We start from the raw sequence: 10,175 nt of genomic DNA on the forward strand, positions 1-10,175 counted from the left end.
TCAGGGTCTATTCTTGAAAAGCCTGCACAGAGATAAATGTACTTTTGTTCTTTACACAGCTATCCAGGGATGACTACTTTATCCCAAATAATAAGACCATGTATCAAGCTTATGCATACAAACACATGCAAACCCTCCCAATAGGCACAGTCTTCCTACACAAGCCCAGACGCTGACCCATCCCCCAGACAAGATGGAACGTTTGGCAGAAGCCATTATATTAGATAGACCCGGGTTCTGGGCCAAATGGGCTTACCTTATACCTACCCTCACCCTAAAAATGACGGCTTTGTAAATTTAAAAGACCGTGTTCTTTTTCTTCCTATTTAAAATTTGAATCTCCTATGGAGGGCAACACTCCAGAGAGAGAGCGTTGTGTTCCATCCTTGCCTAATCACCGGTCACCTGGGGCACTTAAAATACAGACTTTCTGTAAAATACATAGTCCCAGGCCACTTCCTAGACCTGCCAAATCAGAATCTCCCTGGAGGACTTGGAAATCTGAATTTTTAACAAATGTTCAAGATGATCTTCATGATGAGGTGAGTTTAGAGAAAGCCAAGATAGAACATAACTCTTCAGGGCTCTCAGAGATTTTCAAAGAAGGCCAGAGAGAGGGAGTGTGTTAAGTCTGCCCAGGCTGCCACAACAACATACCGTAGACTGGGTGGCTTACACAACAGATGTTGACTTCCTCACAGTTCTAAAGGTCTTACTACTTGGATAAAGTCTGAGATCAGGGTGCCAGTATGATTGGGTTCTGGTGAGAACTCTCTTCTGGGCTTGAAGCTGGTCACCATCTCACTGTATGCTCACTTGACCTCTTCTTTGTAGACATGTGGAGAGAGAGCAAACAGACTCTGGTATCTCTTCTTATAAGGGCTGTAATCCCATCATGGGGACCCCCCTCATGAGCTCATCTAACCCTCGTTACTTCCCGAAGGCCCCGTCTCCAAATACAATCACATTGGCCAAATACAATCACATTGGAAGTTAAGGCTTCACCATACGAATTGGGGAAGAATGCAAACATTCAGCCCATGGTAGGGGGCAATGGGGCTTAGTCCCCTCAAAGGGGCCGACATTCATTTGTGGAGCTGGCTCTTTGGTTGAGGTTTTTGCATCTCTCCAGTCTATGTAGGACTATGTCATAGGAAGCATAGGGGTGAGCAAGCGGTGTACTCATTAGTTTTGGTAAATTACAATGGGTAGAACATGAGGATTTAAAATAATTAAAACAAAAACTAACAAACAAAAGAGAGGAAGAAATCAACATTACCAGGAATTTTGAATGTTAGTTGAGCATGAATTTAGCTCTGGACCTTCTGATAACTCAGGCCAAAGGAGAAAATGGCATCTGTTAATTGTCTTCCTTACTGCGTGCATGTTAAACTCTGGGTAGAATTCTAGCTTTTACTTACATCTCCTGAACCAAACTGCTATTCCCAAACCTATGCCCTTTGGATGGGAAAAGTCATTGTTTCCCCCCCGCCCCAGAGCTTCACATTTCATCTCGATACATTTCTAGCTTATTAGAGAAGCAAAACTAACTGCACCAAAAATACCCAATGGGGAATCTGCCTCCCCGAACATATACTAGAACCTGATGAAAAAAATAACACATTTTGCAAAATCAGCAGTTGGGTTTTTTTTTTTTTTGTAGATCAAAAGAGTTTTCTTACTCTTTAATAATTTAGGTAACCCTGCAGATCCAGCCACTTTCCAGACATTGCTCAGCAATAAAGAACTCTGAAAATCACTGATTCCTCAATTCCAAATCAGTTGTCCAACCAGACAAGACCTGCTACTCAGTATCTCTATAGCAGAAGAAAGATGCCTCATGTGATGGAAATGTCCTTGATCCCGGGCCCAGCTCTGCCCTTAACTCTCTGGCTGGGTTCCACTGAGCAATTCTTTTCCTCTCTCTGAACCTGTTGTCTTCATTAATTCAGCAACTATTTCTTGAACATCTAAAATGTGCCAAGCACTGTACCCAGATGAATGGGACAGCCCCGCCCTCAAGGAGACCACAGTCTGGAGACAAGGGAGCTTTCCATTCTAAGTGCAAGTGTCCATTTCCTTGTGCGGATGCCTCACTAGTTTGGCACATAAAACAAAAACAAAAACATGTGAGCGTATGAAGGAACAAATGAATGAGTAAAACACAAGTTTATTTTTTAACTACTTTATTTCATGCCATTCCCACTCTTTTCATGGTCCCTTCAGCCTAATAACTCAGACCCAAGAGGTCCATCTTCAACTTTAACCTTTCTTAGCCTTTTATCCTCAGAAAAACCTCATTAGTTGGTTATAATCTGCCCCCTTTTTTTAATTTTATTTTATTATGTTATGTTAATCACCGTACATTACATCATTAGTTTTTGATGTAGTGTTGCATGATTCATTGTTTGCATATAACACCCAGTGCTCCATGCAGAACGTGCCCTCTTTAATACCCATCACCAGGCTAACCCATCCCCCCAACCCTCTCCCCTCTGGAGCCCTCAGTCTGTTTCTCAGAGTCCATCGTCTCTCATGGTTTGTCTCCCCTCCGATTTCCACCCCCTTCATTTTTCCCTTCCTACTATCTTCTTCTTTTTTTTAACATGTAATGTATTATTTGTTTCAGAGGTACAGGTCTGTGATTCAACAGTCTCACACAATTCACAGCGCTCACCATAGCACCTACCTTCCCCAATGTCTATCACCCAGCCACCCCATCCCTCCCACGCCCCACCACTCTAGCAACCCTCAGTTTGTTTCTTGAGATTAAGAATTCCTCATATCAGTGAGATCATATGACACATGTCTTTCTCTGATTGACCTATTTCGCTCAGCATAATACCCTCTACTTCCATCCACATCGTTGCAAATGGCAAGATTTCATTCCTTTTGATGGCTGCATGATATTCCATTGTATATATATATATATATATATATACCACATCTTCTTTATCCATTCATCTGTCAATGGACATCTTGGCTCTTTCCATAGTTTGGCTACTGTGGACAGTGCTGATATAAACATCAGGGTGCACATACCCCTTCGGATCACTACATTTGTATCTTTGGGGTAAATACCCAGTAGTGCAATTGCTGGGCCGTATGGTAGCTCTATTTTCAAATTTTGAGAAACCTCCATACTGTTTTCCAGAGTGGCTGCACCAGCTTGCATTCCCACCAACAGTGTAATCTGCCCCCTTTTGTCTTCTCTTGTCAAATTACTCAGAATCTACTTCCCTCACTCATATTTTCTGTATCAGAAATTCAACAAACACCCACTGAGCACATGATATATGGCAAGCACTGGACAAACCAAGAAATTCAGCATAGATTCTGTGCCACATCCGCCGTGGCTCTTTGTGGCACTTGGCAAATCCCACTCACTGCCACACTGAGTATGCCTCACTCCTTAGACTCACAGCTACTGAGACACCAATGCAGTCAAAATGTCATTGTGAGTTTCCTAGAAGGGTCATACATCAACAGATTCTGCCCACCTCTCACCTACTACCTCATACCAGCTGCCTGCACAACAAATTTTAACCCAAACAGCTACTTTTGGGGTAGGAGCACCTTAACTTTCCCACCTACAACCTAGCCTGTGAGTCCCAAGGCCACACCAAATGCCCAGAGCACCATTTTCTCATCTCTACCCTCAGTCTCATTTCCCCATTATTATCTGAACAACGATTGAGACACCAATTTCTCAGAAGTATTCTTTAGAGAATAAATCTTTAAATTAAAATAAACAGCATTTGGATAGTACATAGAGTTCAAAACCATTTTTATGTAATGTTATTTTCCATCAATATTCACAATACTTGAGGCTCACAGGGGTAAATAACTCGACCATAGGTCATACGGTCAGTAAAGTGGCAGAGTTGGTAGTTAGGCCAAGGCATTCTGAGTCAAAAATCACAGAACCTGTCCAGAAGAGGCCAAATGGTACCCCATTTGGTCCAGGCCCCAGATTCACAAAAAGCTAAAAACTTTGTCATTCAGTGCTAGCTCCAATAACATTACACATAGAGTTAAAGAAATACCTCATCAGGATTAAAAGAAAAAAATGTTCATTTAAATGTTAAATGTTTAAATTTGCGCTTTACTTTATAACATTATTGTGGCATTTTTTCATTTTAATTTTTCAATATTCCGAGAACCTCAAACAGTGGAAGTTGCCCCTGAAACAATCAGAACCTTGACAATCCTCTTCATTTTTTTTTTTATATGATGTCTCTAGAAACATAGCTTACCTACCTCCACTTTTCCATCTTGAAATAAAATTGGCTGGATTTTCCTTGATTTACACTCCAGTGGTACACGTATGTTACCCACCTCACCTCCCCAAAAGAGTATTTTTTCGCTGACTTACACACACCATAAACCCTAATAAGACCACGTGTCCTCACATGCCCCTGTGTGAGAGGGTCTGCAGAGATGAGGTCTGCAAGCGTTTCTCTCTAGAGAACCAGCTGGTCGCATCCGTGATTCTGCCCTGATAATTTCTCTTTCACTAGCAATGTTGGTGGTGGATTCAAATAGCAACAGGAGCCTTTGGATAATTTAAAATCATTCTAACTCTAGGCCCCAATTCCCCCATCCATAAAATGAAGGAAATGACAATATGTAATGAAAATTAATGGAAGGACCGTCACAGGACTTCCAGAGTCGTAGATATACTCAAAAGATGTTACAGGGCATGCCAGGCTCTGAACTTCATTATCTTCCCTGGTCCTTTGCTGGGCACAACAGCCACCCGTCTGAATGGAATTATCAAGTTTTCCATTTGCAGTTGGAACTATAGACTCTCTTAAGCATCTTTTCAGTCTCTCTCCTTGCATCATAACTAGGCTATGTTCAGGAGCATTGCCTGCTTTATCACCACTTTGGTGGTGAAGGATTTGAGGCCAGAGGCAACGAGATGCCTGGCCCCTGGAAGCTGCACCTGTTCTCTGTCCTCACAGGCTCAGGGCATCACAGGAAGGATGGAGCAGTGTCCAGCTCTAGATGGGTTCTAGTCAAGCCATCTCCAAGATCTCCTCGTGTCCTCGGTGCCTGGGGGTGACTTCGGATCTTCACAAGCCAACCAATGTTAACTGCTTTCCGTTATTTCCTTTTCCCTATTTATTATAGCTTTTCAGAAAGTTGATGAGGTGAAATATTCTCCAGCAGAGGAAATAATATAAAGCTTAAAAGTTGTGTCTGATGGAATGGTGAAATAATTCCACTACTTTCCTTTGAGCAAAAAAAAAAGAAATAATAAGACAACCTGAGGCAGCCTCTAGGGGTTTCACTATTACCAGACTGGAGGGAAACATAACGGCTTTAGAGGAACACGGTTTTCTTTTAACTTGTTAGAGCACTTCGGGATGAAGAGATAAGAAAGACAGGTGCTAGAGAATAGAATGAACCTAGCACCAGTTTATTTACATAATTTTGTATGGAGACGCATTGATGTATGAAGTATAAAGTGACTGTATTGAATAGTGAGAATAAAGTATTTGGGAAAACAAAATGTTCACTACCCAGTTCTAAAATGACTGAGCATTTATGAAATACCTCTTGCTTCTCTGTGAAAATTACTGGTGGTTTAAGCTATGTGTGCAGTTTTAAGGAAACACAATCCTTTCTGTGGTGTTTAAGATAATTCTTACAAAATGCAGTCTCAAGCCAATGAGACATGGAGGGAGGGAGGGGAGGAGAAGAGGAACATTTGCCCCTCTCTCCGATGTTGGCTGGCCCAGCCCCCATTTCTTTTTGATTAAAGGCTACCAGGAGGGCTGGAAAAGTGTGTGGAGCAAAGATCATAAACAGCATTTTTTTGCAAGCCAAATTGCCTCCTAAATGAGGGAGTAGGGGATTTAAAGGTGAACATAACTGTCTCTTTTGCCGCATGCAAAGGTTTGTGCTGGGTGGGAAACTAAATTCTAACCTAACCTCTTTTTGACAAGTATTCCTTAACAGGCCTTACAGATATCTGAAACCAATTTTAACCCACGCTGGTCCTCCACTGACCACAACATTACCTGAATGGTGCGGTCCAATTTCCAGGTTGCTCACCAGTCCGCAGGCCTACGGGGTGAGTAACTACCCTGATGTGGGACAGGCTTGGTGGATACTGATGAGCCCAAGAACCTCAGGACCATTACTTCCCAGCTCGAGGAGGAAGCATTTTAAAATTCACCGCACCAAGAGGCATATCTCTTTTCTTTTCAGATATTGCTGATGTGGGCTCATTCTCCCTTTTTTAAAAAATGCAATTTTCTTTATTGTGACCAACATTTTTAACCATAAAATGAATTTAGAAAATGTAAAAGAAGTAATATGTCCTCGCAAACTGCTGTGTTTTGAGGTTTTTAAATATTAGGCCTGTGCTTTATAGCTCAAGGGAGTGGAACAAAAAAATGCTGAGAAGCAATTAGAATCATTACCAACAAACCAGTGTCAGGAATCGGAGAGGAGCAAAGTTTGGGAGTTTGTGGCACCCTTGGAGATTGTCCAGCTGGCCACCCCCTTGCATAAACAGAGAAAAAGGCATCTCAGATGTGCTCTGGGCACAATAGCCTAAGGCAGCAGTTCTCAAAAGTGTGTCCCTGGACCAGCAGCCTCAGCGTCACTTGGGAACTTGCTAGAAATGCAAATTTTCAGCCCCCCACCCCCAGCCTCACCTCAGAACTCTGAGCTTGGGGCCCAGCATCCGCTTCAGTGAACCTTCCAAGTGATTCTAGTACATCCGAATGTTGGAAACCACTGACCTCAGTCACCTAGCCAGGGCTCCTTCTGGGAGTAATTTTGTACAGTCTTCCCAAAGCCAACGAAAGAGTGGAGATCTTAATTCTTTCCTTCAAGGAAAACTCCGTCTGAGGAAACCTATGTTGACCAGACCTAGTTAGTTTCTGCCATTATCTACTATCATGACTTCCAACCATGTTTAGCTTTGTGTTTTGTTTTGTTTTGTTTTTTAAGAATTTACTTACTTATTTGACAGAGAGAGAGAGAGCAGAAGCAGGGGGAGAGGGAGAAGCAGGCTCCCCGCGGAACAGGGAGCCTGATGCAGGGCTCGATCCCAGGACCCTGGATCATGACCTGAGCCGAAGGCAGACGCTTAACCGACTGAGCCACCCAGGCGCCCCGCAACCATGTTTCACTTTGTGACACTCATCCCAAGAAATATGCTGTGAGGACACACTTTTCAAATAAAATACAACAGAAACTGCGTTTTGAGAATTTAGTTATGGGCACGAGTGTTACAAAACCAACGTTGAGAATCATTCCGCACACTGACATGCCTCCTCTAACTCCTAACTCCTCTCAGCCTGGTTAGGTACCAGTTCAAGAAATCCACTGACTTTTATTTTGACTCCCTTAACCCAGGCACTCAGTGAGGACGTGCTCTCTACCAGCTCTCATGCCAGGCCTGGAGGCCTCATGTGACTGTGTCCAGGGGCCGGGTCTTCCATGGGAAATGCTCCATCACACCCCTGGCCATGGAAAGGCAGTGCCTGAGGCCGAGGAACCTCAGCCAGAGCAAGACAGGGCCATTAAGAAAGGAAAACAAGCACCCTCCATTCTTAACACTATTGGACAGCTCTTGTGTTCTCCTTCACGAAGTCACTTCTCTCTCTTCCCAAATTGCAGGAACAGCTCAAAGAGGAAGATGTGGAATGCATTGTGAATCAGGACGAACTGGCCATGAGTTACCAGGAGCAAGCCACCTCGCCCTGCAGCCCTCCTGCAAGCCTGGACCAGAAAGCTTCCCCACAGACTCCAAGCAAGGACAACATTTACGAGGGGGACCTCGGCCTAGGAGGCTACGAACTCAAGCTTGAGCAGACGCCGGGTCAGTCCCAGCTGAACTAATGGTGAACGGTGCAGATGTAATCCCAAGTCATGTGGGGCTCCTGGAGGAATACGAGCCAAGCTGGGGAGGCAGTGGTGAGGAGGGGCTGGACGATGCAGTTAAGAACGTACATTGGAGAGAATCAAAACCTTGTCACAAGTATCCTCTGGTGCCTGAAGAAGTGAGAATTTATTATCATCCCTTTATATTATGCAACCGAATCTAAGTTTCTGACAGCAGCCATTTTTATTAGTGAATTGGGGGGGTAGGGTGGGAAGGGTTGAGACGGGAGGGAGTCAGGAGTCTAGCTGCTACATGGATGGAACAGAGGTGCTGGGTCTGCAGGTGTTTCTTTTCGGTAGGTAGCTCTCCAGGCCCTTCATTTCGATTTCGGATTTTATTCCCTTCATTAGGGAGAGTTTAAAAATCAGGGGGAAAAAGTTTCTGAGCATAAACATGTGGGCTCCTAAGCTGAAGGGAATGCCCAGTTATTTAGTAAGTGAAATTTGTATATTATAAAGACCTAGACTCTCACTTGCTCTTAATGACTTCAGAGCTATTTGCAAAGCCCACACAAGGGATCGATACCACTGTTGATGGCCTCACAGAACCCACGCTGGGTGGTGACCCACTGTTCTCCGTGGCGTTCTTTTCAAGCCACTTCTCCTATTGAAGGAAGGGGTTGGTTGGTTATAGCTGGGCATACACTGCACTCAATGCAGCTCTACTCTGCAACTTGGTAGGACCGCCCCCCCCCCAGGGAAAGCTGTTTTCTTCTCCCCATACTATATTTTATCTAAAGAATGAGCCTTCCTATCCCTGCTTGCATTTGAGTCACTTCTTGGCCCTTTGGCAGGTCCCCTCTGTATGCTGGGTAATGAGATTCACAGTACAGGTTGTCTCTACATGGCAGGAGCCAGTGCAGGAATCCCAACCTGTCCTCCGATTCCAACACTCACAGCTGGTGAGCAAAAGCAGAAGCTAGAGGAGCAGAGCTGATGATGCGTAGACCACACTGAGGAGGCAAGGACGCAGCCTCAGGACTCCCCTTGTGAGAGGTGGCTCATGGCCCATGACAGGGAGACCAACACAATAGCTTTCAATTCAGCTGCATGACCTGTGCCTTTGAAGCCATAAAGATACCTCAAACCTAGCTTTTCTTGAAATCTTAGATGTTAATATTAAAGTCCAAAAAAAGTAGGCTCCAATCTTCAGTGCCCAGGCTATGATGGGTCCGCTTCTGGAGGAGGTAGGAAATGATGTATTCCTCAGGCCCAAAGCTCAGAAGTAACATATGCTTTGCTCACCAGTTGTTAGGCTATTAACCACGGTGGTGTCAGGCACACTGCTATGTACATCGATTTTCTTACTTTCTAAACAGTACAGGGCACAAATTGTTTTATACTCAGCTAAGTATAATCTGGTCATTCCAGGTAAATATGGCAAATGGCAAAGCATGAAGTTTTCTAATGTGACTTAATCCTAATAAACTTTTGTTATAAAGTATGATTGTGTTGGCCAATGCTTTATTTAAAGACATCTTCTCTGCCCGTGCCAATTGGCAGTTTGAAGCCTTTCTACTTGAAATGCCAGATGAAGCGGGCAGTGAAAGATAACATAAGGGAGCTGCGAGAGTCCTAAGGCCCAGGAAGAGCCATGGGGGCTTGCACACCAAGCCACTGAAGGAACAAAAGAGAGTGCCATTGGGCTTGGAGGACATGGCGGCCAGAGACGGGGGGATCTAAGTCAGGCAGAGTGGGACAGCCTCCTCCTCCCACACTGCAGGTGAACAGAAATCATGAAGAGCCTCAAAAACAGAGGGAGGGGATACTAGAGGAGAAGAAAAAGGAAAGTCAGAAGATAAGGATTCATCTTATTTCTGCCCTTATCATGTGAAAGGAAGCAATGAGAACTTGGGTGTGTGGGTGTGTGTGGGTGTGTGTGGGTGTGTGGGTGTGTGTGTGTGTGTGTAGAAAGACACCAGGGAAAGAGAAGAGCCTCTCAAAACAGACAAATGTCAGTGAGGACAGGAGTGGAGAGAAGGGAGAGAAATATGACCTACGAGCTGGAAATGAGGAGGATGGGGAGGGGAAGGTACACAAGCTAAAGCCAGCAGCAGCTCACTGAGAGGACACAGCAGCAACAACGTCCTGCCCACGGGAAAGCCCCCTTCCTGCCTAGAAACAAATCTCTTTCCAGCTGAACATCATGAACCATTACCAACAAGGGGAATGAGGAGCTGTTCACTCTGGGTCAGGCCACTTATCCCCCTGACTCCAGGTAGGTAAAATATTGTGAGTCTGAGGAAACTGTGCCCTGTCTGATCTGTAAG

At 44.3% G+C, this 10,175-nt stretch overlaps 1 protein-coding gene across 2 annotated transcripts in view; it reads left to right on the plus strand.

Annotated features, from left to right (window-relative positions):
• The window catches only part of SLC9A9 (solute carrier family 9 member A9), a 567,499-nt gene extending 558,150 nt beyond the window's left edge, over positions 1 to 9,349 (plus strand). For both annotated transcript variants that reach the window (XM_073898938.1, XM_073898942.1), the window contains 2 exons: positions 5,977 to 6,082; positions 7,642 to 9,349. In XM_073898938.1, the coding sequence (XP_073755039.1) occupies positions 5,977 to 6,082; positions 7,642 to 7,863 (328 nt within the window). In that variant the 3' untranslated portion in view covers positions 7,864 to 9,349. The remainder of the gene's footprint in view (positions 1 to 5,976; positions 6,083 to 7,641) is intronic.
• The last annotated feature ends 826 nt before the right edge of the window (positions 9,350 to 10,175 follow it).

Source organism: Callorhinus ursinus, unplaced genomic scaffold (genome assembly GCF_003265705.2).
Source record: "Callorhinus ursinus isolate GAN/ISIS: 27379988/994484 unplaced genomic scaffold, GSC_fseal_2.0 scaffold1, whole genome shotgun sequence".
NCBI classification, from domain to species: domain Eukaryota; kingdom Metazoa; phylum Chordata; class Mammalia; order Carnivora; family Otariidae; genus Callorhinus; species Callorhinus ursinus.